Raw genomic sequence first — 27,371 nt, forward strand, 5'->3', positions numbered from 1 at the left:
CTCCCAGCCCTTACTGCTCCTTCCCACACTGTCCTTACAGCTTCCTGTTCTTCCCCCTTGTATCAGGAAGTATGACTGTAAGTTTCCCCCCTTGCAGCCTACCAACTTCCTCTCTTTATAGACCCCGCCCAGCTTCTCCCCCAGCTGGACTTCATCAGCAAGTAGGCCCTAGCACTCTCTAGGTTTCCTCCAGGTGCAGCCTAAGGTTAATTAGCCAAATTTACCCCTTCAGGCCTTGTGTGGGATGGACACCCCATCACAGGTACCATTGCCAACTATAGTTACAACGGAAAGTGAAAGTTAAGATTCAGGAAAGTGCCCTACCACAAAGGAAGAAATAAGGCTTCCATCCGTAGAAACCTTCAGGAATGGATTGCAGAGTACTTCCATGAATATTTCATTGAGATCCCCCAGGAGGATTCAAGGGACTTCCCTGTGTACATAAACAAACTGCTTTGCATGGCCCACTCTGCCTAACTCTTCAGGGGAATGAAAAGCAGATAACAACACTACCTCTCTTTCTTGTACCACTTCCTCTTCTAGTATGGATAAATTAATAAAAAGTTGATAGCTGTATCCTGTTAAGTTGGGGTTGCCCCTTAGGACATCATGGTAATGGAAAATACAGTAACAAGCGTACTTGAGGTTCCTTCCCCTGCAGCGGGCTCGACTGGACTATGGTCGAATCTCAAACAGGTTCTGGCTCGCGACATAGCTAGATTTCCCAGTCTCATGTCCCCCATACTCCTCTTCTTTGCTACTCCACCTCCTTCTTGTCCTCACTGTTCACACTAAGGGCTTGTGACTCAGGCTTCTTGGACATATTCAGTATGGCCTGCAGGGTGAGGGTAGGGTCTCCGATAAGTATGGCATGAAGCTCTTTGTAAAAGCGGCAAGTCTGCAGATCAGCACCAGATTGACTGCTTGCCTCTCTGGCCTTATGGTGTGCCTGACACAGTTCCCTTGCTTTCATGTGGCACATACCCATTCTCCCGCATTCCCCTGTGCAATCTGGTCATAAATGCCCACATTTTTGTGGCTGGTTCGTAGCTGTGCTTGCACAGCCCTTCTCTCCACAGGCCCAAGAGATGCAATATCTCTTGTCTACTCCAAGCCAGAGTGTGTCTGGAACGTGTAGCCGGCATGGTCAGCTGGGCACTTGTGCACAACGATGGAGAACTACTAGGTGTGCTTGCCAAGCTAGACAATCAGGAAAAGGCGTTTCAAAAATGTGCAGGGCAATAAAGGGGAGGGGGGCACTTCCAGTCTCTATGGCCCCTGGGCACTGGAGTTCACAATTGTGACCAGAGCGGTCATTGTTGGGCATTGTGGGATAGTTGCTGGAGAACAGTCGACATAGGTAACACAGATTTCAGAGTGGTAGCCATGTTAGGTAACACAGTGTCTATTCTCACACTGCATTGACCTCAGTACATTGACCATAGCTCAACGCTGCTTGGGGAGGTGGTGTTATTGTGTTGCTCTAATGGGGTACTCACATCAGTGGGAGACAAATTTAAGTGTAGACACCTGTACAACTATGTCAACGAAAGGTGGCTTCCATTGACCTAACTTTGTAGCATAGACTAGGCTTAAGAAGGATCTTGTCATGTCTTCCTGACAGAGGAAGAAGACAAAGGAATTTGCATTTTCTTCTCTGACTGAGAGACTATAATTTAAACGGCCTTGGTTACATTTCTGTCTTAGGTTCATTTCAGGTAAGAATCTGATGTTATATGCGCTCATGCCAACACAGTATTTTCAACAATTATGCTTGCTGTATGACGCATGTTGAAACTTTAAATATTTGTAATCCTACTATTTTAAAGCTTTGCCTGGTATGTAGACTTGCTTTTGTAAAATAAAAAAAATATGCTGTGGTGATGACACAGGAAAGGAAACAGAACGCCAGGTTTGTTGGTAGCCAGAGAGCTTTACAAGCCTCTTGCAAAAAGCCTCCCAGGAAAACTTTCCTGGGGTTTTTATTTCTCTCCTTACTTTGTTTACAACTCTTCTTAGTGGTTACATTCTTGCGCATAGAAAAGCCAGGCAGTATACATGCACATAAGATAACGAACCCATCTCTTGAGCGCGTGAACACCAGCTGCGAGGGTACAATCAAATCAGCCAAATAAGTTTCCCAAACACAAACGCTGGATTGAAGGTCACTCCTGCCTCGTAGCCATGGGAGCAGTTTGCCGCGCCTGTGGGCTAGCGATTCGGGAGCTATGCGTCCCTACATCCCCCCCTGTTTTATTTTATAGATGCGGTGTTTAAACAAAACACTCTCGCAGGGTAGCATACACAATGCCACTAGATTGGGTATACATTAAACAAAGCAGCAAAGTAAAACATCAAACATCAAAACTAAGACCCCATACTATAAAAGGGTCTTCATCCACTCTAAGGGTGGCTATGACTAGATATAATCCCACCAAGGAGGAAAAACATCTTGGCGGATGGCTTAAGCATAACATTTTAGCATATCAATTTGCTATTACATACAGTTACTATTATCAGTAAGCTTAAAACAACACATTTCTTTCACTGTCTCACACCCCAGATGTTGCTGGGTGGTTTGCAGACAGGAACAAGGCAGGTACTTAACAGACCTTGCATGTCTTGTAATATGGTGTCATTAACATACACACAGCTGTCATTAACTTGAAAAAGTAAGCGTCCTGTCAGGTGTAATCCCAGGAGCACTGACTAAAATTAATTGGGCATACCAGGTAGTCTAATTTCCCAGATGTCTTGGTGAATTACTCAATCCCACATGCATCCTCCCCATGGACCCGGCAGGATTCGGTATGTGGGAGCCCACACCCCCTCAACCGGTCCATATGCTTGGAAGGAGCATTGAGAACGTTTGCACTTTTACCCAGAAAGTCTCTAAGTATGTCTCCATGGCCGCAGATCAGATGGTACTCCTGATGTGTCTGTAAGGGCAGTGGGCCAAGCCTGAACATGCTAGATCCCACTGCAATGCCTTCCCAGCCTCAGTGATATTCAATACCATCTCTGTCAGCAACTTCTGGGTCATTGTCTGTATTTTGATGTGTTACAGGGGTAATAGTGTAATGGAGGAGATGGCAGGGGCAATGGCAACAAGGTGCCTTTGGTACTTATCATTTAAAATCTAATTAGGGAAGGCAATACATACTGAAGGACTTATTCAAAACACAGGGCGCAGCCTGTAGAATAAACCCCAAAATCCAATCAATACCACGTTCCCAAGCATGGGTCCCACAAGTTTCTTTTTTTCCAGGTTATAATTTTTTGTTTCTTCACCAGGGTCAGTTCTTAATGTCTCTTGTAGTCAGGAATTCCTGGACTTTGTGGTTTCAAGGAAGCAAGTGTTCCTTCTTCTCTTTTCCTGAAACAGTGTGGTTTAGCATCATACAGGGGAGAGGTTACTAGCACATCACCCTGTAATGGTTTTGCTTTTTCTGGAAAAATTCAGAGGCACAGTAGGTCTGTCAGTGGACAAGGGAGAGGTTACTAGCACTTCACCTTGTCTTTTTTTCCTTTTTCCTGCTGTCCAGAAGGCACAGCAGGGCTAGAAGAAGAAATAGGCTTATCATCAGTCAAAGAGTCCTCCCGAGGTGGAGGGGTCTTTTTGCAGTGAAAAGCATGGGTCCAGGCAGTCAGTCCTTGGCACTTCACAGCGGTGTTGGTGGTTAACAGGACTTGGAAAGAGCCTTTCCAGCATGGAGCCAAAGCAGTCTTTCGTTGATGGACTTTACATAGACTCAGTCTCCTGGTTTCAATGAATGGCAGGGCTTTGGGTAGCACTTCTTTTATCTGTGAGAAAAGAAACCTAACACATTTCATTAATGCCTGGCAGTGTTTTGCAGATCTCATAGTTGCTCGGGCACATTTAAGCCCCCCCTTGTCTTGGGGGTCAGCCAAGTTTTGGCTGTGGCCTTGGATGAGCCTGCAAGCTGTATTTTCCTCTCAGTTAACTCATTCTGTGCTTTTTCCTCTTCTCCCTTTCTCGGCTTCTTTTAACCTACAAAGGAAACCTTCACTCTTCCAGTAAAATAACTTTATTACAGAGCTTTGGAGCAACAAACCGGGACAAGCACACCCACTTTTGAGGAGTGCACTCGGTACAACCTCAGGTGTCTAATTGCTTTCCTCCCTCCCCAGCCCTCTGGCTAGAAATCTGAGGTAGCCAGAAGGATCCCATGGGCAATATGGGGAGTGGGTTAACCTTCCATGTCTTTGCTTCCAAAGACTGTTGGTATGCAACTCTTAACAACAATTTTTGCCATAAAACACAAAAATAATCCCTATTGTGCCAGTAAATGCATGGTACATTGAATGCTGTTCAGCTGGCATCCGTTTTCTCTGATGATCTGAAAAACAAAAGAACAGAGGTCTACCCCTTTTGGGCAGTCAGTCATTGCTTAAAATGTTTCCTTGTATTTGTTCATAGGCAGCCCAGATTTCAGTGGCTTCTACCTTATTAGTTAGAAACTTGCATTAATACAAATGCTTTCTGACTTGCTTCCAAATCCAAAGCTATCTACAGCTTAAAGATTTTTACTTAAAAGGGACACAATTAACTTTCCCAGTCTTTTGATTGCCTTTTACTTCTAACTCCTGCTTTCAAACACACAGTGATCTGAACAAGACAACACAACCTATATTGGTAGGTTTGCATTTCCTTTACTTCTGCTACAATATACACTGCACATATTCTGGGGAAAAGCGGCCACTGCGCAACCCATACGGGCTCGTCAGTGAGCCAACGGAGGGGGAGGGCCATACGCCTAATCATCAATATGGATGGTGGCAGTTAAAGCAGTTCCCCTGAGGCTTCTGCCCCTTGTGCAGGGCAGCTGCCAGCAGGGCCATCTGATGGGTTTGAGTGCCTACATCAGTACACGCCTGCAGCAACTCCGCCAGGGTCGAAGGACTTTGAGGACTCGCTCGCAGCGGGGACCCTGCGAAACGCGCGACGGGCACACTGGCCAATGATGGGAAAAGCTACCTGGGGCGTGCCCACCGCCTGCTCGGGGATGCCCAAAAACTGCCCTGTACCATATAACTGCTCAGCAAGATAAGCCCCCCCACCTTGTGCTGCTGCCGCAAGCGCCTCTCGCTGGTACTCGCTGTCCCACACAACGTATTGCGCGGGAGACAGCACCATGCGACATATGTCTTTCCAATCTTGGGGGAGCAAGTGATAACCGTTTGACACACCTTTCAAGATCCCCCGGAGCTCGTGCAGAACCGAGTAGGGGAGAGCCTCCCAGTCCACTACTCGCCCCCCGTTTCCATTATTTCGCTTAGAGACGGGGAACGCCTTGAACCCACACTTGGATTCCTTGTCGGTCAAGAGACCGGCCTTGCGCACCGGCTGCACCGCCACGGTGACAGCGCCCCCCTGCCCGACCGGTAGGCATGGGGGCGCCGCCACGGGCGGCGGCGCAGGGGGGGTCAGCTGCGGGCAGGAGGGGGGTGGCCCATCACCTGGGGGCAAAGGGGAAACCGGCTTAAGGCCATCGGGGCCGAACCCCTCCAGCGCCTCCTTACAACGCTGCCAGAGCAGCAGGTGCTGAACTGGGGCACGGGGTTCACTATACAAGGTGATCCCAATCCGTATCCAATCAGAAAGCTGTAATGACCCGCAGTCCGGATACCAGGGGCACTGGCGATCTATTTCCCTTAGGAGGTCCTCAATATGAGCGACCGAGACAACGACACATGATCGCTGCCTTATAATCTTTTGTAACTCTCTTGCGTGCTCCTTCTGGGCACTGGAAAGTTTCCCCCCCATACTCACGAATAAGGGGCGGCAAACAGCCGCGGGCGCGCTCGGCGTATCCAGCCGGTGAGTAGAGGGGTATCACGTCGGGGTCACCAGCTGTGGTGATGACACAGGAAAGGAAACAGAACGCCAGGTTTGTTGGTAGCCAGAGAGCTTTACAAGCCTCTTGCAAAAAGCCTCCCAGGAAAACTTTCCTGGGGTTTTTATTTCTCTCCTTACTTTGTTTACAACTCTTCTTAGTGGTTACATTCTTGCGCATAGAAAAGCCAGGCAGTATACATGCACATAAGATAACGAACCCATCTCTTGAGCGCGTGAACACCAGCTGCGAGGGTACAATCAAATCAGCCAAATAAGTTTCCCAAACACAAACGCTGGATTGAAGGTCACTCCTGCCTCGTAGCCATGGGAGCAGTTTGCCGCGCCTGTGGGCTAGCGATTCGGGAGCTATGCGTCCCTACAATATGCATAACTTATTTTGAGGGTTGGAGGAGGAAGAGAGAAAAATGATCCCTGTTTTAATAAATTGAATATAATGCTCTGTAGAAGCTGCTGTATATGCTTAAAATATGCTTTATACACATTTCACATAAAATAAGCAGAGAATTAATTTTGTTTTAATAAAATCATTTGCTCCCCCTCTGAAATGAATCAAAGCAGAGATCAGATGATTGGAGAATCTGAAACATTGCACATATTGTGAGCACCAATCATCCTCACTTCTCCTGTCTGTTACATTTCGGTAGCACTTCATTTCTGCCATTTAATTTATCTGCAGAGTAAGAACTTTCATAAATTCCACCTCAAATGACCTCAGCACAAACCAGGAGAGTATCCCAGTAAGAGCTGACCCCAGCACAGATCTCTCTGAAGAGAAAGGTCTGTTCAGTGTCACAGGGATAATAAGAAAAATATCTTTAAAGCCTACAGCTCTGATTTCCCTGGTTATCTGCTTTCAGTAATCAGATTCTGCAAGGCTGCTACTGTAAGTTGAGCCTGCACTGCTAAGAGTCAGAAGCTGGTTGTTGCAAGACTAACAGAATTTGAATTGCAGAGCAGCAGTGCTAACTGCCCCCTTCCACTGTCATTTTGAAGAGGCAAATGGTTCTCACCCAAGGCTTTAATCAGAAACTTATTAGGTGGAAAAAAATTCCATTAGCACTTTGAAGTGCTATTTTCTTTATTTGTGAGGCAGCAAAAGAAGACTAAGTGAAGACTGACAAAGCTACTAAGAACTGGGTGTGTGTGATGACACTTTATTTTAAATCCTCTCACAAAATTATGTCTATTTCTTTCAGGCCCATTAATTTTTGTGTATTACTGAAATTATTCATTCCTACACTGCACACTTTCTCTTAATTGCGTGATTTATTTTTACCAGCTGGCATGCAAGACTGATACAGTTGGGCCTGGTTCATCACTGGTGTAACTGACTACAGTACTGCACCAGTTATGAATTTGGTCTGTTCTGCATGACAGACTCTTTCCCAGAGCTCATGAAATGAGGGAGAATCTGTGGGAAGGGAAGGTGGGGAAACGGGAAGGGCATTATTATATCCTTTTAAATAAGATAAAAAGACAGAGTAGGTGAATTTCAACCTAATATTGCATTGGGCAGTGAGATGCACTACAGGGGAGGTTTATGCTTTTCTCTGAGGTGAGCTGCACCTGTCTTTGGTTAATCCAGACATGGGCAAACTAGAGTTTGGCACCAATAACAAAATAAGCAATTGGTCATTGTGATGGGGTGTGGTCTTCAGGGGCTGAGCAGGAATTTTCTTGGATCTACTTCTCCAGGCTGCCCAGAGCTGCTGTGGCACCAGGTTCCAGAAGTGAAAGGACCTTAATCTCTCTGTGTCCTAGGCCATGTCTCCACTACAGTGGCACAGCTATGATGCTGCAACTGTGCAGCTGTAGTGTAGATGCTTGCTGCATCAGAGGAAAGGGTTTTTCCATCAATGTAGGTAATCCATCTCTCTAACAGGTGGTAGCTAGGTCAACAGAAGAGTTCTAGCTGTACCTACAGCGGGGCTTAGGTCGAGCTATCATAGCTCAGAGCACTAAGTGATGGAGCTAGGTCAACTTAAGTTTTAGGTGTTCCCCAGGTCCTAGTTCCACTCTGTAAAATAGGGATAATAATGCCATCTTACATCACAGGGGTGTTGTAAAGAGAAATTCAAAAATGTTGTGAACCAGTCAGATACTACAGTGTAGAACATCATAGAAAAGCCTGTTAGGAAATCAATACATTAATTCAGTAAAGGGTTCAAATGATATGTAGTAATTAAGGCATCGTGCTACATACTGACTGATGACGATAAAAAGAAATACTGAATGACTACCTGTCAGTGACCACTGTCCATCCCATGCACTGAATAGGGCAGTGTCCTGTGGGAAAAAACAGTATGTGATCATGTAATTAAAGACTGTATCAGAATGCATATGCACAAGGAAGCCAAATTAAGGTTATACAGGCAGCCTCAATTCTGTCATTTCCCAGCTTTTGAAAACTTAATATTTTAATGTATTTTTTTCTGTGTATTTTCTATCTAGTATCATTAATTAAAAAAAGTTAGCAGCAATAACACCTTTCTCTAGTCTAGTTCTAAAAAACAACAAAGGCTGAGGGCTAGATCCACAAAGGGACGTAAGCGTGGCATACACTACACATGCTTTGCCAGTCTAGCTCTCCTAGGATAGCTGTACTGACAGAGCCCTCTAGTGTAGATGCCGCATATGCTGTCAAGTTTTTCTGCTGGCATAGTACCACCTTCTATAACAGCATTACAGCTATGCTGACAGAAGCACTCTTCTGTCAGCATAGCTGCAGCTACACTGGGTGTTTTGCTGGCACAGCTATGTCAGCTGGAGGCAGGGGTTCACATCCCTGACTAGCATAGCTATGCAGACAAACCTTTTTCAGTGGAGAACCAGCCTTTGGTGTTGCAATGCCTACCTCCTAGCCACCTAGTGGAATCCACAGCCCTGAGTTAGGTCCCCTAAACAATGCATGGGGAGATCTAGGCACCTAAGAATGTGATCCACAGAAGCCAACAGGCTGAGTGGGGAATTGCCCAAACTAGCAAATAGGAAATGCCAATGGGAGGGGTGTGGCCTAAGCTCTGCGCTTCTCAGGCAGTTAGGCACCCAAAATCTGGCCCAGAGGAAGACACCCTATCTTTGCTTGGGATTCTCAGCTTTGAATCCTCTCCTAGAGTTGGGTGCTTAACCTGTTTTTTTGCAAGAAATGTGGGAGGGAAAAGAGGTTTCCCTTATAACCTTTAGCCCAGTGGTTAGCGCACTCACCCAAGATGTGAGAATCAGTTCCCCCCACTGCCTGATGTGGAGCTGAACATGGCTTCCCTTCCCTACCTTTCAGATGTGTGTTCTAACCACTGGACTATAGACCCATTCACATGTTCTGTCTGGCCCAATGCATATTTAATCACTTATACACAGTAGAACAGCGTTAACACAAGAGACGGAGAGAGCCTCACACCAGACTACATTATAATCTACTCACCTCTCCTGAGAGGTGAGTATCCAGATCCTGCTCCACATCAGACAAAGAGGGGAATGGAACCTGGCTCAGTGTAAAGGTTAAAACCCCAACTGTTTTGTGTGGGTTTAGGCATGCTCTGAGAATGCCCAACGGATCGGGTCCCACTGGCAAGGTAGGTGGGGAAACACCTTGTCTGAGGATCCCACTGGGGCTTGGGCATGAGATGTGCCCGGATGCCTAGACTCAGCGGCGCCGATTTACGGGTTTCCCCAGGGGTGCTCAACCCCCACTCTGCCCCCGCCCCGCCTCTTCCCGCCCCCTTCCCAAGCGTGCCCTGCCCTCCCTCTGCCTCTTTCTGCCACCACTCCTCCCCCACCCCCCCAGGGTCTCCTGCATGCCACTGAACAGCTGATTGCCAGCAGGCAGGAGAGCTGGTGGGGAGGGGGAGGAGCTGATGGGCTATTTTTTTCCAGTGGTTGCTCCAGTCCCGGAGCACCCACGGAGTTGGTGACTATGCCTAGACTGAAGCAGCAGTGTACATGCTGACTGGCAGAAATGTAGATGCTTAGGGTAACTTTAACAGTGGAAACTTAGGTGCACGGGCATTTTAGGCACCTTCAGGATTAGGTGGCAGGTGAGTGGAAATTTGAGGACCTCAATGGCACCTAAATGTTGGACTTAAGTGCCTTAAATGGCAGTTGGGCACCTAAGTCCGTTTGTGGATCTAGCCCTGAGTGTGTTATATAATGAAAGGAAGTACATCCATAACAGAGAGGCATAATTGCAGAAGACTCCAGCTTCCATTATTACCATGTTACAACTGCGTCAGAGTAGATAAACAGCTAATTTAGACTTAAAATAATAGGTTAGAGAAATTAACTTTGCATGAGCAGAGCCATTTAGAGCCTGAAAAGTCAACAGACAAACTTCACAATTGATATGAACCTGTACTGTAAGTCAGTGTAAATATTTTTTGTTAAATAAACAGAAGTAATGATATAAGTGCAGGATGTTGAAGAAGTTGAGCCTCTACATCTCAATAAATTGCAATTGAGATATGATGTATGATCAGACATGTTGAAAAAAATAATTATGCTAAGCTAACTTTGATAAAATGAGAATATTCAGAAGAGGTTCCAAATGGCTTTCATTTAGCAAAAATGATCTTTGGTAAGTCCATTAATAAACTGAAGGATAACACAATGCCTAGATCAGGGGTCGGCAACCTTTCAGAAGTGGTGTGCCGAGTCTTCATTTATTCACTGTAATTTAAGGTTTTGCGTGCCAGTCATACATTTTAACGTTTTTAGAAGGTCTATAATATATAACTAAACTATTGTTGTATGTAAAGTAAATAAGGTTTTTAAAATGTTTAAGAATTTTATTTAAAATTAAATTAAAATGCAGAGCTCCCCGGACCAGTGGCCAGGACCCAGGCAATGTGAGTGCCACTGAAAATCAGCTCGCGTGCCGCCTTCGGCACGCATGCCATAGGTTGCCTACCCCTGGCCTAGATCCTAATACTTGAAGAGTCAACAGTACTGTCATCAAACATATTTGGCATAGAGGGAACATTAAGAATGGTTTTAGTTGAATTTAATTTCATAAAATAACACGATAGCCACTATGTGACTCACCAGTGGTGCCAAAAAGCAAAAGGTTCATTGTTTTTCACAAGCAACTTCTGTCTCAGACCTGACAAACTCACTGTACCTAGTACACCACTTTCATGGTATTTATCCATGAAGGGTAGCATGTAAGGTTTCTACTGAAAGCTTGTAACTTATCAATACTTGTAATCATTGTAAGATGTATGTATGGTTAATATTTAAGGAATAATGTAACTATATTGAAAACTATGCCGTATGGTCATAGAGTAAAAGTTACTCACATGAGAATCTCACTAATGTCTCATTAAAGTGGGAGGAAGTTGTTATCCCTCCCTGGTCAGATGGTGATGCAATGCAAGGTTCAGTTGTCTACCCTTGCTCCATTCCAGAGCAGTCAATGGAAAACCATCAAAGGCAATTGCAAACAATCTAAACCACTTAGAGATAAAAAGGAACATTATAACAGACAGAGGATTGCCCTGTCTGTGAATAAAGACAAAGACTGATTCAGTAGATCCAAGGTGGAGAAAGACACTCTACATCCATTCATTGAGGAGACATCTTGTTGAGGGGAAGTGTTTTATGAAAGATTGGATCTTGGCTTTTGGGAAGCCTGCCAACTCTGCCACAGACTGAATTGGGGGAGAGGAGCAGGAGGGGAAGAGGAGAACCTACTTTATTAGATAGGAAAGGTAACTATTAAGTGTAGGCCCTCCTTTGTGTTTTATGATTTTGTTTTATATTGTTGTTGCCCTGAAATGGAGGGGTGTGTTACACCAGAATTTGATCAAGCTAATTGCAACCATTTTGTGTGCATTTAGCCACCATGAATTAATAAAATAGAACACCACATAGTTAAGGGTTAATTTGAACAAGCAGGGCTTCTGGAGGCCAGGTCAAATGCTAGCTGCATGCTTGCAGTTTCTGCTAATCAGAATGAGAGGAGGGGAAAAAAAGAGTCAACAAATTGAGACTGAAATAAAATAAGTGGATGGAAATCTTGAGTTTGGGTGTCTTTGATATGGAAGCTAAGATTTTTAGGAATGTTATGTTGATAAGTAGTTGATTGAAGTTAGGAGAAGTGATGACCCAGTAGGGGTCCCTATGAGTTATGTGTTTTGTAAAAAATAGTTATAAAAGACTAGATAATAGAGTTTACTTTGGAGCAGTTCTCTAATGCTATCCTGAGAGACTGTTTCCTGACACCATACTCCCTGGCGGGGAAGCGATCAGCCATCGCTGACCTACTGCTAATTATTCAATACCATCTCAGATTCTAGGTAATTGTTTGGGATGTTCTAAACCTATAGCTTATGCCTGTCTGTGATCAAATCTAATAAACTGTAGTTTTAGATAAGAGCATGCTTACTTGCATCAATCTGTCATCAGCCATAAGTACTGTGTTCCCATTGGTTTATACCTGACACCGCCTGGAATGAAACAGTTAAGTTATGACTGTTTGGGTTCTGAAAATCGTGGGTAACATTGTAATCATTGTTTCTATCAATGATTCTCTCTTGCTTCTAGTGGACCCACTATTCTTTCTTAAACATTCTTTTGTTTTATTATAAGTGCTCATAAGTGCTGTGGCGTGGAGTCTTAAAGTAAAAACTGGTAAACTGGGATACACACAGCTCCTTTGGGTGCAGAGGATCTGAGATTTCTGTGAGTTGCCAGTGGGAGGGGCTGGATATCATGGGAACACTTCAAGGGATTTAGGGAATTGGGTGTACCTTCTGTTAACCTCCAAGGCAAAGACAGGGCTGGCATAGCCCAAAGGAGAGTGTTTGAGTGGCTGAAAGGCTGGTGAGCAACCTTCCTGCTGAACCAATGTCATAGCATGGTGGGGGGGGGGGGGGGGGCCTACTGTAATACTGAAAGTTTGCAAATGAGACATAGGAGAAAGGTCCTAACCATTTGTGTCATTCTAGATCAGAGGTTCCCAAAGTGGGCGATACCGCCCCCTGGGGGGCGCTGGAACAATCCAGGGGGGCAGTAGTAGCCTTGGGTGCAATTGGGGGGCGTTGAATAAAAATAAGGGGGCGGTGGAAGCATAAAGAAAGAATATAAGAAAATTTTGAAAAACCGTTCGTACATGTTTCATCTGTTGTGTAACATAGAGTTAAAGTTGTAGTGATTACTTTATTTTCCAAATAAATTCACAAATTATAACCGATCAGGTGTCAAGTCCGCCAACAGCTCTTAACAAGCAAGTGTTGGCAGGCGAGCGTGTCGCGCATTGTCGGGAAGTCCAGCATGCATCGGCAGGAATATGTGCGTGTAATGACTTGTTTACAATACGATACTATAAATAGGCGACATGTATGAAATCTAATTTAGATTGTTTCTTAATTGTGTAAAAAGCAGTTAACAATAGTGCAATAAGTATTTAAAATTTTTTATTCATATTCAATACCTTCGATCTTTACGGATTACGGATCACATACAAAGCAAATTGTATTATTGTTGTTTCAATAAAACAGCAATTTACACGTGAGTATTTTTATACATTTTCTTACATATCTACCGTGCGTTTCTGTGTCTTTAGTGCTTACTAATAATAAAATCGTAGCAGGCTTGTGTCGGTACAGTACTATTTGAAGTGTACAGTCAATATATTTGTCATATTTTTTATTACAATATTAACGAAAACGGGAATGAAATTGTAAAAAAACTGTTAACTATTAACATTTATTTATATCTATCGAATCATCTGTGTTAATTGGTAAATAAGGCGTGTGTTAATAAGGAACAATTATTTAAATAAGGGCAAACTAAATTAAAACTATTAACTGATTTTTAATTGCATATTGATTATTTTTAAATTAATTATTTCTTGATAAATTTAGTTTGATATTTAACAGTTTAATATCAAATACATATATCTAATGCTGAGCAAAGAACAAAACCCAGTTTATTAGTTTCATTAGTATTTTAGTTTGGTTGTCTTTTGCCATCTTACGAAAAACCACTGTATACCTGATGTCGTGGGCGATATTCTAATAACACATCTTTCTTTACTATATTGTAGGACGTAGGTAGAAATATAGATACATAAAAGAACACAAATTTGTCACTGCATCTTTCTGTTTGTTCGCTTAAAGAAGGTAGATTTCCAGGGGGGCGCTGAGTAATTTTTTTTCTGAAAAGGGGGCGGTAGGCCAAATAAGTTTGGGAACCTCTGTTCTAGATCATAAAGTAACTTTTGCAGGTATAGTAATAATAGCACTGATGTCCTGGACAGATGCCAATTTTGTAAAGTACATTCTGTCTCCTTAAATTTCTCTGCATGATTACAATGAGCTACCGTGTTATAGAGAATCCACCATACCAGAATCTGGAGTAGGTCCATCAAGTCCAGTATTCTGTCTCTGGCTATAGCCTGCCAGACTTGATGCCATAGAAGGTGCAGAGCCCCTTAGTAAAGTACCTAGCCAATTACACAATGCATATTCGGGGAGGAAAGAAATTCCTTCTTGACTCCCTAGCTAATTAGCTTACACCCTGATGCATGAGATATGAAGTGCCCTTAGGATGCAGAACTCAAATGTTATTGGTAACATATTACCCTGCCTGTTCTACACTGTTGTGCAGTGGTATTGTGTGCTCTTAAACAGCTGCAGAGTTCTATAGTATAGGTGGCTGCATTTCAGTGAATGGTGAAGTGGTTCATCCATATGTTTCTTATGTGTCCATCTACATATGTAGTGATTTCATTCCTGTCAATTGGCGGAAAGACATTGAGAGCTGGTGGTGCAATAATCTATTATATAACCTTGCACCAAATGAACAGGTACAAAATAGTACACACGCAGTCCCAATGTCTTCTAAGTGGTTCTGAGGATTGTACCACTAAACTGTACGCTCCCAAGAGTCTGGATCTGCAGTGGCAATATGTTCTGACAACTCCAGTTTTGTACCCTTCCTTGATTTTTATTTTTCAGTCTCTCAACTCTGTTGCTTAGCTGAATGAGTATCAAAAGAAGAACTTCGAAGTTCTGGCTTTTCTAGGGAGTGACAGTGACCATGGAGATCCAAGATATATAGGGAGTGAGTGAATGTGTGTGTGTGCGTGTACAGACTTAAAGAATGAGGAAAAATTATAGTTAGTTCATGTTTTTATTTTGTTGCTGTTTGGAGAAAGAGAAGAGCCTGTGGTCCTGGTAATAAATCTGATGGATGTCATTAACTTGTCACAATTTGCTACCATCACTAGTTCTCATTCCTGGCATAACAACAGGCAGCAAATTCTGATGAATAACTCGCACTCCTAATATTTTGCTACCCAGGATAGAAGTATACAGGTTTAACAGGCTTTTTGTGGTAGCACTTTTTTATGGAGTACCTAAATGATGGATTAAAATCAGCGATGTCTGTGAGCGAGGAATCCACACAAAAACCTCCAAGCTGAAGACTGAGGTAAATAGTGGTCACAATATATGCAACAAATGGGCAAGGATATCCCAGGAAGATATACAGAACAGAGCAGATATACATTCTTTGGCTAGGAAGGTATTAAGTGTTTTGGGATTTCTCTAGTTTCAATCCCTACAAATAAAACATTGGATAAGAATATCAAATTTTACCATTGGCTATGTTGATATATTTTGTGACATTCCAACTAGAAATGGGAATTTTCTTTTAAGTGAGATACATGGCAGCTATACAGACTTACAGATCAGATAAACAAGATAATGCTACACATTTTCAAAGAGGCAGAACTTGGCCATTCTCTTTCTCAGTTCTTGAGACTTGTATAGCTTTTAATAGTCTCTTGTGTTTGTTGTCACTTCACTTGACCAAGGATGTAAAATATTTGATGATACTAGCCATGCCTGTCCACAATCTATTTTGTTTTTAAGAACAACCCCCAGGCTAGAAAAAAATCCTATTCTCAGGCTGCCTGAGACAACCAAAACCTCATCCAAACCTAAGACGGAAAATATATTGCCTCTATATAAATCCATGGTATGCCTACATATTGAATACTGCATGCAGATGTGGTTGCCCCATCTCAAAAAAGATATATTGGAATTGGTAAAGGTACAGAAAAGGGCAACAAAAATGATTAGGGGTGTGGAACAACTTCTATATGAGGAGAGAGATTAATAAGACTAGAACTTTTCAGCTTGGAAAAGAGATGACTAAGGGGGAGGTATAATAAGAGGTCTATAAAATCATGACTGGTGAAAGTAAATAAGGAAGTGTTATTTACTTTCTCTCATAACACAAGAACTAGGGGGGTCACCAAATGAAATTAATAGGCAGCAGATTTGAAACAAACAAAAGAAGTATTTCTTCACACAACACAGTCAACCTGTGGAACTCATTTCCAGGGGATGTTATTAAGGCCAAGACTATAACAGGGTTCAAAAAAAGAACTAGAGAAATTCATGGAGGATAGGTCCACCAATGGTTATTAGCCAGGATGGGCAGGGATGGTGTCCCTAGCTTCTGTTTGCCAGAAGCTGGGAATAGGTGACGGGATGGATCGCTTGATGATTACCTATTCTGTTCATTCCCTCTGAAGCACCTGGCATTGGCCACGGCCAGAAGATAGAATACTGGGCTAGATGGTCCTTTGGTCTGACCCAATATGGCTGTTCTTATACAAGCGAAACAGGCAGCTGATTTTCATTTCTACATCCCTTTTGCTGTCTTCACTCTATGCCCCATTTCCCTTATACACACTCAAACTCCCTTCTTCTATCTCACACACTCCGTTCTGCTCTCATACCCTACCCTTCTTCTCACTTACACATACCCAGATCACTTTCTCCCCATTCAAACACACAAATACCCCCAACTATGTATATCTAGATCTTTACAAAGGCCCCATTGCCTTTTTAGCTGAGGTCTCACAAGGATTTAAAAAAAAAATCACAAAAGCAGTCTCACTATTCTCCCACCTATAGGGGAAACAGTTTGATTAATGTATAGACTTGTGCATGTCTTGTGTGTCAGTATGGGTGTGAATGAAAGAAGAGCCTATTGGAGAAAAGCTAAGTTAAAGAGATGAGTTTTGCATTCAGTCCTAAATACAGTGAGGTGCCAGGTCATTCTTATCATTGCTGGAATAAGGCCCAGAGTAGGGTGACTCAGATAACAAGTGTGAAAAATTAGGACACGTTGTTTTTTCAGGGGGAAGGAGAGGGATAGTTGCATATGTAAGACAACATCCCTATTGTCTTTGTCCGGATATTATTGGGATGTCTGGTCACTCTAGGCCTTGCTCTCCTGGGGGGGGGTCTGTCTCTTACCGGTGCACTCTGGGGCCTCCTCATCGCTGGGAAGCTGCACACTCCCAGTGGAGTGGAGCTGTGTGGGAAGGAATCGCTGTCCAGGGAGAACTGAGCTCTCAGGTAGCCGGGGCTAGGCCCACGGAGGCCTTTCAATGGCAGTGCAGCAAACGCGCGCATTGTGCTGGCATCCTGTGCAGGAAAAGGGAGGGGTGCCCGGCGCTGCTAACTGCCCGGCTGCTGAACTTGCTACCAGGCGGAGCTTCCTCCCATCCCTACTGCCCCCAGCCCTCTTCTCCCTCCCACGGTTCCCCGGATTATCCCCGCCCCCTTTCCCCTCTGGTCACAGGGACCCCGCCCCCTACAACCCCGCCTCTGTCCATCTGACTCTCCGCTCCAGCCCGGAGGCGGAGCCGGGCCGCAGGGGCGGGCTCCAGCGCTGGGAGCCGCTCGGAACCGAAGGGGGAGGCGGCTCCTTCTCAGCGGCTGGCGCTTCTCGACGACGGCAGCAGCAGCATGAGCGGGCCGGAGAGTGGCGGGGGGCCGGGGCTGCCGCCCCTGCCCAAGAGCCTGAGCGGGCTGCTAAACTCCTCCTCGGGCGGCGGCGGCGGGCGCTGGCGGGACCTGGAGCGGCTCTATGCGCAGAAATCCCGCATCCAGGACGAGTTGAGCCGGGGGCGGGCGAGCAGCGTCGGCCGAGGCTCCCCCCGGCCGCCCAACCTGGACGCGGCGCTGGCCCTGCTCCGCAAAGAGATGGTGAGTGAGGCGGGCGAGTAAGGGCTGCGGGGGCTTGTCCCCCACCGCAGAGCCGCGGGCGCCCCCGGGGAAGTTGGTAGCGCGGCGCTGCCCCGACACCTAGCGCCCCACGCAGCTGCCGCCCCGGCTGGAGCCGGCCCGCTGGCGAGGAAACCAAGCCCCGCCGGGCTAGAAAGCGCCACACACGCAACTGGGAGTGAGGCGCCCCGCTGGTGTAGCCGCGGCCGTGCTGGGGTGGGGCTGGAGTTTGTTTGCATGAAGGAGGCAGTGGATCGGGCCCCACCGGCGAGGGATGGGGGGCGCCTGGTCAGAGGATCGCACTGGGGGGAAGGTTTGGGCATGAGATTTTGGAGCTGGGACTGTTGCCGTACTCCCGGCTTGAAGTGGTTTCCATCATAGCCGGGGTTTACAGTTTGGTTGGATGGCTCTGAGCACCCCTCCTCCCCCAATACAAGTTTCAGCACCCCTGGCCAGAACAACTGTAGTTGGATCAGACCCTGCGCGTGCTGAGGGGCGGCCACGTCCAGAGTCATCCTCGCCCCCCCCCCCCGATTGTTTTAAAAAAGCCATTGCATGAAAACAGGAATTACAGGGGGCCTGTTCAACAGGCTCCAAGCAGCTTAAGCTTTTAAGGCTTATGGTGGCTAAAGTACCTAGATCAGTTTTGAAAATGAGAGGTCAGCTCCTAAATCACTGATAGTCTTCTGAAAATATTACCCTGGGTGCTCTCCAACTAGCATAAATACAATGTAAATCAAGCAACTTAAGTAGTTTTTACAGAGTCATAATAATACTAAAAAAAAGTTATGAACTCCTATAATAGTTACTTTGTGGGATAAATTAAGGCTGTAAATATTTAACATCTCCATCCGTAGGACAGACCAAGGGATTGTGAGGAAAGTATGCTTTTTGTGATGCATCACAATAAGGATTAATATACTTTTGTCTTAACGAAAATGACCCACCACGCCAGAGAAATTAAATACACTTTCAAAATGTACCCTTAGTTTAGTCTTTTTTTCCAGTTTAGGTCCCTTTCCGTGCCCCTCTCCTTCTTCCTTCTGCTCTATTGAAAATATTTGTTTTTAAAATACCTTTTTTTTTCTTTTCTGTGCTTAAAGTTGATTTAGGAAACACTTTTGCTGGAATTCTTTTCTCCTCCAGTCAAGTTTTTTTTAAAATGCTTAATAATAATCAAGGCTGCCAAAAAAAAAAAGTGTCTTGAGTATTCGAATGATAAAAGTTTCTTGTACTGTTTCAGTAAGAGGAAATCTGTTTATGTAGCAGATAGAGGCGTACTAACTCTGCTCAAGCTGCCTTGCTAACAGTAGCAGCATTGCTGGGGGTAGTATGGGTGACGGCGTAGGCTAGCTGCCTGAGTATGTTCCCTGGAGAGTCTGGGTGGATTTGTACTCAGGTGGCTAGGCTGAGCCCCATACCTGGCTATGCTGCTATTTTTAGTGTAGTTAGCACACATCTGTCTACTGGAGCTGGGAAGCATGCTCCCAATGCTGAGTAGACATATTCTTAATATGACTTTCTTCTCTGAGAATGGAGTGTTATGGGCTCTTGCTGCTTTGCAAAGGGCTGTAGATAGGGCAAAAATCCATGACTGATCATTGGTTTAAACAGTTGCATCAGTGTTAGAATTATTAATATTTATTGATGTGGGAAATCACCGAACATAAACTTAACCATAAATTCCTTTTATTAAATCCAAAGGCCAAATAGTATTTATATAATTGCTCTAAACATGCCTAAAAAGCCTAACTAATAAGCAATTTACTACATCCAAACAGTAACAAACCACTTATAAGCATTTGATCAAGATACAAATGGGCTAAACCCAGGGGTGCTTAGACCCATATTGGTCAGCTCTAATGTGGTCAGGCAAGAATTGGCAATGAATCCTTTAAGAGTTTATACCTTTTGACAAACAAGTGATGTCATTGCTAAATTACTGACTTCAGCTAAAAACTAATTTGAGACAATTCACCCTTATTTCCTGTCTTAATCCAAAAAAGGTTTACAGCTTCCTTTCTTCCCAAGGCCTTTCCTTTCTTATCTTCTCCCCCCCATTCCTTGTTTACCAGCAGAATAGTGGGAGGATTTGAGCTTGTTTCTTTTAAAACAGTTTTTCTTTTAGACTCTTAGGGTTGGAAGGGACCTCAGGAGGTCATCTAGTCCAACTCCCTGATCAAAGCAGGACCAATCCCCAGACAGATTTTTGCCCCAGGTCCCTAAATGGCCCCCCCCCTCAAGGATTGAACTCACAACCTTGGGTTTAGCAGGCCAATTTGTTACTGCAGCTCTTTAGTTATTTTGGAACCATACATCCTTTCTACACTACAAGTAATACTACTTATTATTCTCATGGCCTTCTTTTACTTGCTGATTGGGGCCTTCTCCCTACTAGCCACAGACTATAAAGCAAATATGTTATTTTCTTAACCAAACTTAAGCTAACTCGAATTCTTTAATTTTATACTTCTCCTACAATCAGTGATGTTTGTTTTGTCTGATAAGGTGTTGCTGCCAGCCTGTAGAATGCTCCTCCTCTCTCTGTCTATAGTGGTTCTAGAAAATATAGCACAAAATCATGGACTACATCCTGGCCTTGTCTCTGTGCACAGGTTCGACTGAACATGAAAGATGCTGAGTGTCTAGGTTTGAGCCATAACTTGAAAATAAAATAGTGATTATATCAGATTGTACTACATTAAAATTAAATCTGCCTTTATCTTGTTGAACAAAGGCAGTGAAAAACAATAATTATTAGAATGTCTATTCTAGTCCATTTCCCAGCTAGTGCAGAATTTGTCTTCACAGAATGTTCCCAAGCCTGTTTAGCTGAAACTCTCATTCCATTGGTAAGAACTCCATTACTTCCAATAAGACATAGAGCTGATTGTCTAGAATCTTTTTCTGGTCTCCAGCCTAAAGGTTTCGTTGTTCAACTTCAACTCACTACTTCTAATTATTCTTCCCTGAACAATTCTTAACCTCAATGTTGATGCCCTTCAAATATTTGTAGATACTATTCACCTCTGATGTAAGATTGCCTAACCTTTCCTCTGTGTATGTACATGTAGTAGCCTCAGAACATTCTGCTTGCATTCTTGCTTGGGGTGAGTAGTTATTTGTTTTGATTGCTAGTTGCCATCTTAAGGATGTAGACTTTGCCTGGTCTTCTAAATATACATTAGCCTTGCAAGGCTGAATAAGATCTTATACTGTGATTTGAGCAGAGTAGGGGTTTAATTCAGCCACAGGTATCCCACTCTTCTTTTCTCAGTCATGCTCATTCCCTGGAGGGGAGTTGCATTAGTGCTGCTGCTTTTGCATATCGTGCTGCTTTGCCAGGGCTGAGAGAAAATGATGTGCTCCTGATCCTGCTTCACTTTTTGATGGGAGAAAAGTTAGGTATATCTCCATTTATAATTTATTATCTCCTAGAGCTGGAAGGGACCCTGAAAGGTCATCAAGTCCAGCCCCCTGCCTTCACTAGCAGGACCAAGTACTAATTTTGCCCCAGCTCTCTAGGTGGCCTCCTCAAGGATTGAATTCACAACCCTGGGTTTAGCAGGCCAGTGCTCAAACCACTGAGCTATCCCTCCCCTCAGTTTGGTGCTGGGGTAGCAGCACATGGACAACACTGGGGAGAGGAGGGGGGGGGGGGCAGCAGCCAGAGGAAATAATGAAGATAGGGAAGAAAAACAACAGATGTGAAGGTTATGAGGGAGTTGTGGCAGTGGTCTAGTGACATCTAACTTGAGAACCAATGTCCAGCTTTATTTAACTAGAGGGAAGCTGTTTGGGGGACATTATTTTATCCCTTCCTTCACCTCAGAAATGGAGGACCCCAAACAAAGAGCTAATCGTGTCTTGCTTTTATCTTGTTTACCCATGTGTTGTATCTACCCGTCCTCTCTTCAGGTATTTAAATCGTAAGATCTCTGGGGCGGGCACTGTCTTTTTGTTTAGTGTACAGTACTTAGCATAGTGGGGTCTTGATTTCTGATTTAGGCCTCTATGTACTACCACAATACAAATAATAAAAATAATAAATATCTTTTCCCTTTCTCCAATTATTAGTTATGGTAAATTTCTTCCCTGGGACTAACCCTCATTAGGCACTATGTGTCAACCTAATTTTTGTTTTCAGAAATTGGTAGGTATGGCAGTTCACTTAAATTTTAGCTGTGTGGCATTTTTAACATATCGCAAATAAAGGAGATGTTTGGTTTGAGCATTTCCTTTGGTCAGCTGAATACTCTTAAAGGTATATTGGCACTTCAATGCCAGAGTGAGGAAATTCTTTCATATTAAATGGCAAGCTGTTTTTTTTTCCCCTCTGGTCTCTGCCTGGTTTGTACCTGACGGGCATGTGTACGCTTGCCCACACACCGATACATGGTAACTTTAATTCATGTAATTCTGGTGCCCTAGCTACATGGGGAAAGGTCAGCTCCTCCCACTGCTCAAATCTAATCTGTCCAGGTTGTCTAGGGTAAAATTTTCAAAAGTACATAAATCACTTGTTTAAAATGGGACTTCAACTCCTAAACCACTTAAATGCTTTTGAAAATTTTACCCTTAATCCTGGACTTTTTCTGAGAAGTTGGCACGTGAGGCAGCTGACTTATGCTGTAGCCCTCTGTCAGGGCAAACAAATCAATGTAACACAGTCCAGCAGGCTACTTGAAGGCAGTTAATAACTACAATCTCCTGAGCAGTGGGATAAAGGTATACACCATGGCTTCCAGTCCTGCAAATTTCTAGAATGTTTTGATGTGGGCACTCAGTAGCTTGATTTTTATACTCCCTGGGTTATACAGATTTGATAACGGTTTAGTTACACTCTAACCTCATTGGTCCTGAATTTCTGAGACAGAATAGCATCACAGTCTGTGTAAGGAAGATGAGTAAATGGGACAGATGTGGTCGCACCTGTAAATCTATCTTGAGCATCACAGGGCATACAAAGTGTTTGAGTTCTCTTACATTGCAGCACACCTGTCTAGGGTTGCACAGCTTTTTGCCCAGTTAACAGGGCATGGTAACATGACTGAATCACAAGGAATGCTTTGTCACATTTTATACCATGGAGCACAGCTTTCTCCACAGCTCTTTCATCTGGCTTGTTCAGTGGGGTGGATATGGCCTTCCTTAGTAAATTCATTAAGCTGCCATATTGCATAATTGTTCAAGGTGACACACAACTCATCCTCTGAACCTGAGTAGTTGTGGGGAAAAGTGTGCAAATGCCACCATATTGAAATCAAATCACATTTGAAATATCAACATGTCTTTATTTTTTTCCCCCCATCAGGTTGGCCTTCGGCAGCTGGATATGTCATTGCTATGTCAACTGTACTCTCTTTATGAATCAATACAAGAATACAAAGGGGCATGCCAAGCTGTATCTAGTGCAGACTGCACATATGCTTTGGAAAATGGCTTTTTTGATGAAGAGGAGGACTATTTCTAGGAACAACACAGCAGGGACAAAAGTGCATGGATCAGTCTTTCACTCTGTGTAACTCCCATTTCCAAGAAAGATTGGAGGCTGGAATCTATCTAGACATCTCTTCTTGGGGGGTACACCCCCGCTACCTTATCTGTTGTTAAACTCATTTATTTCTGGCAGACTGTCAATACAAGTTACACATGCATAAGCTACTTCTGGAAAGTGATGCGCTACGTGTTTTGAGGAGTCCTCCAACATGTTTGACAGGTGGTATCATTTTTAATTTGCAGAATGGGTGTTTCCAACCTACTGATTTTTGGCAAGTAACTTACAGCTATAATTTTGATCAAACAAGAGGGTGATAACATCCTGAGTATTCTAATAACTCTTTCATAATTGTGGTGTGAGTAACTATGGATGGTATGCGTTTGTCAACAGTACAGATAAATACTGTTTGAAGAAATGATTTGATACACACATTCCAAGCTGTACTAAGCTAGTCTGCTCTTATCAGCCATGTCACTTAACTCCAGTTCTGCACTGGGTGGATTGTTTACACAATTTCTCAGATATTTATCTTTCACCCTCTCTACATAAAACCATATTTTGCCATGTTCTTTTCTTCCTAGCCCAAAAGCTACATGTATGCTAGTGAATGTTACCAGTACCCTTTTTTTCCTGCTGATCTAATTCACTTTCTTAGTGCTACCAAGGGGCAATAACTTTTACATTGACTTCTAGAGCTGTCTTGCATAAACATAGTTCTGTGACTGCTAACATCGGTTTCAAAATGGTTTACTCAGCTTTTACTGTATTGAATAGTAAAAGCATAGGTTCAGTCAGTCTGTCAGCCACTGTGTGGCTTGTAATAAGCCAAACTCTTACGCAAGTGTTTTCAATCGCATGAAGATGAAGTATCAGGAAACCTTTAATACAAGATACTGGGACAAACTGCAATATTTTGTACTGGATGAACTTTGTTTCTGGAAGGTAACCTTCAACTTTAAAAAAAACAAACAAACAAAAAACACCCCTACAAAATAAGTATATTGGGAGTATAGTTTGCATATGTTAACACTTTTGATACTACCATATTTGCTTAGAACTAAGCTTGAAGTATATATTTTTTGTTTTGTTTTCAGAGCTTTTTAAAGCATTAAATTAAGTTTATTACAATTTAAAAGTGCAAGTGTGTATGTGCGCATGTGTGTAATATTGAATGTGTTCAACATGTATCTGGGAGTAGCCAGCTCTTTGCACCATTTTTAAGTAAAACGGCAGTTTTCAACATGGCTAATTCCCTTTAAATTTAGAAATTTAAAAACTGCTGTAAAATTCTGACATCAGACTTTGATACAATCTAATAATTTGGACTGCCTTGAGAAGAAAGGTTGAGAACAACTAATACATCTTGGACAATTTAAGTAGCTTATATATTATAAACTTTATAGTTTCCATCAGTGAAAGGACTAAGCTGCAGGAATCAGTGGTTTATTAAGGTGTTTACTTGGCTATCTCAAATTACACTTTTAGAGAAGCTGTCCTGAATTTAGGATTTGTAAAATGCTTACCTTGGAATACCACACTTCACTAGCTATGCTGAAGGCTGGTTGTAAAGGAAAATGACATTGTACACTTAGGGCAGTATACAGTGTCTTAAAGCAATTATTGTAGATGATGTATCTGTGAGCCTTCATAAGACAAATACCCACATTGTAGCTACATTTTTGACCTCTGAACTAAGTCTTGTGTTGCGTCAGTATAGAGATGCCTTAACTCGCTGCAGTTTCTGTTTTAAAAACAGTGACCGTAAGGGCTTATTCTTCAAAGGGTGTTTGGTTCATGTGTCTGGCACACATTCAACTTACACCCAAAATCACAGATCCAATTCTGCAGGTAGTTCCCTACTTAACTGTCAGCAAAAGCTAGTATTATATAATGTGTTGCATTGACATAAGTGAAGATAGTTTAGGTTGCTATTTGTGTGTATTCTCCTTTAAACTGTGATAGTAATGGAATCTAAACTCAACAAAAGTAGAGCTGCTGTATAGGAAAAAGCTATTTCATGTGCAGTAATTTGTATTTTTATCTCTTTAAATGTGTACTACAGCGTGCTTACATTTAAAAAGAAAATCATTTGTGACCTAATTCACTCAGTAAGGCATAAGTGAAAAATGAAAGAATGGAGTTCTATAAGTTTCATATAGCAAACTTAGTAATCAAAAAGACAACTTCTGTATTTAGACAATTTTCATGTTTGTGTGTATATTCAGCAATTGTACCCTTTTCACCATGGTTAGTCTTCCAAATGTATTAAATGTAATAATTTGGATACAACTTGCTATATTATTGGCATTAAAAAAGCTTGTCCTATTCTATTTACATCCCCCTCTTCTCCTGACCCATTCCAAAAAATAAAAATGTGTGTGGCATAAAATGTAAAGTTGCATGAATGTTAGTTCGTTGTACTAAATTTCAAAAATTCTCAGTTCTAGGAACAATGTTTTCCTCCTATATACTGAAGCATAAGCCATGTTCTGGTCATAATGGAAAGCACACTATATGAAAATAGAATATGTATATTTATTTTAAATAGGAATGCTCCAGTATTCTGGTTCAGTTGTTTTCAAATTAAAACAGACATAGATTTTTTTTTTTTAACCTGTCATTTAAGGGTCCAATCCTGCAAACACGTGTAAATCAGTTTACTGATGGATGAAGTCCTAATGACTTCATTGGGACTGTGCGTGTGAGCAAGATCCTCTGGCGTGTTTTTGCGTTACTTGCCCTAATAGAGCAACTTCCTCCACAGAAGCAATTTGGCTTATGAGCCAATGATGGCTTGATGATGGTTTTTAAATCCCAGATGGTCTCTATACCTTTCAAAGCATAAAAAGTTTTCAGTAGAGCCCTGCAGCGGGACTGGGATCCTGCGGGTACTAGATGGACCCACTGCCATAATAGTGGGAGTGGGATAAAAATTCAAGAAACAGTGTGGGAGCGGGTGCGAATGGGTATTGCGGGGCGAGACAGGAGCAGGATTTTTAAAAATTGTTCCACGTAGGGCTCTAGTTTTGAGCACAAACAAATTTTTGGACAGTATTCTTGTCTCTCAATGTTCACTTTAGCAAAAATTTGAAACTATTAGGTCTTATAGCACCTTTAATTCTAAAGGATCCAAAAGCGTTTTACAAATTGGAGTAGTGTATAGCTAAACACAACTGAAACACAGTCACAGCTGGAGCAGAAGTCAGTAGCCAGCTAGTCCACTGCACAATAACAGGAAGAGAGGAATTTGGCCATACCTTTTGAAAAGTGCCATGCAATCTCTGATGTCTACCCAGAGCAGCCGGGACCTTGTTTTTAAGGTTCCACTGGAATGGCACCCACTTTATGATATGATATATTATCTACATTGGAAGGATATTGGACTTCTGAACTTGGAAAGCATGGTCATTTATAGAGATTTCAGAACAGTTGTGGTCCCTGCTCCTAAGGCTTTCTATCTCAAATGCAGAACTGTAAGCTAGACAAAGGAGGGTAGGGAGAAGCAGGTTGAGGGTTAAAACCAAATACTTGTATTTATATAGTGAGCATACAGTGTTCCAGGGATTTCTACACCTGATATATTTAGATCACTAAACCATACCTCCCTCCCAAGTTATCTGACTAGATAAACTGAACTGGTGCAGTAACTTTGTGTGAGAGATGCTGCCAGCTCAAACCACACAACAAAGCTTTTCCCATTCATCTCTCTATTTCCAACTTTAATTATATATTACCTTTTAAGGACATTCTTGAGGAAACTCATAAATTGTCTATCTGTCATACCCTCACATATTTGTCAGGCTTTTAGCAGATGGATTTGTTGTAGCCCTCAATTTTTTCTCCCTACATACCAAAAAATAAAGCTGAAATGAACATAGCGGACTTGCAGCTACTTGTAGAATGTCTTCTTATGGCAAAATACTTTAAGGTCACTAGGAGTAGGACTGAGCCCCTGACTTGCAGGGCC

At 43.0% G+C, this 27,371-nt stretch overlaps 2 protein-coding genes across 10 annotated transcripts in view; one reads left to right on the forward strand and one right to left on the reverse strand.

Moving 5' to 3' along the window:
• Positions 1 to 17,432, reverse strand: part of LOC135982657 (uncharacterized) — a 28,987-nt gene extending 11,555 nt beyond the window's left edge. Inside the window, exons 1-4 of one of the 9 annotated variants that reach the window (XM_065590494.1) lie at positions 17,152 to 17,432; positions 8,122 to 8,167; positions 5,795 to 5,875; positions 1,914 to 3,804 (exon numbers count right to left, since the gene is read on the reverse strand). In XM_065590494.1, coding sequence (XP_065446566.1) covers positions 3,767 to 3,804; positions 5,795 to 5,875; positions 8,122 to 8,167; positions 17,152 to 17,310 — 324 coding nt within the window. In that variant the 5' untranslated portion in view covers positions 17,311 to 17,432 and the 3' untranslated portion in view covers positions 1,914 to 3,766. Of the gene's footprint in view, positions 1 to 324; positions 434 to 1,913; positions 5,876 to 8,121; positions 8,168 to 12,260; positions 12,322 to 17,151 lie in introns of those variants that run through there. The other 8 variants (XM_065590492.1, XR_010600166.1, XM_065590495.1 and 5 more) reach the window with 8 other exon arrangements.
• Positions 17,433 to 17,512: 80 nt separating this feature from the next.
• Positions 17,513 to 25,799, forward strand: FAM89A (family with sequence similarity 89 member A). The gene is made up of 2 exons (XM_005291248.4): positions 17,513 to 17,886; positions 23,219 to 25,799. The coding sequence occupies exons 1-2, from the start codon at positions 17,647 to 17,649 to the stop codon at positions 23,375 to 23,377; spliced, it is 399 nt and encodes a 132-aa protein (XP_005291305.1). The 5' UTR covers positions 17,513 to 17,646; the 3' UTR covers positions 23,378 to 25,799.
• Positions 25,800 to 27,371: the final 1,572 nt, after the last annotated feature.

This window comes from Chrysemys picta, chromosome 3 (genome assembly GCF_011386835.1).
Source record: "Chrysemys picta bellii isolate R12L10 chromosome 3, ASM1138683v2, whole genome shotgun sequence".
NCBI lineage: Eukaryota > Metazoa > Chordata > Testudines > Emydidae > Chrysemys > Chrysemys picta.

Coding starts and splice junctions, on each gene's coding strand:
- FAM89A (XM_005291248.4), top strand. CDS start 17,647: ATGAGCGGGCCGGAGAGTGGCGGGGGGCCGGGGCTGCCGCCCCTGCCC. Junction 17,887..23,218: donor CCCTGCTCCGCAAAGAGATG/GTGAGTGAGGCG, acceptor TCCCCCCATCAG/GTTGGCCTTCGGCAGCTGGA.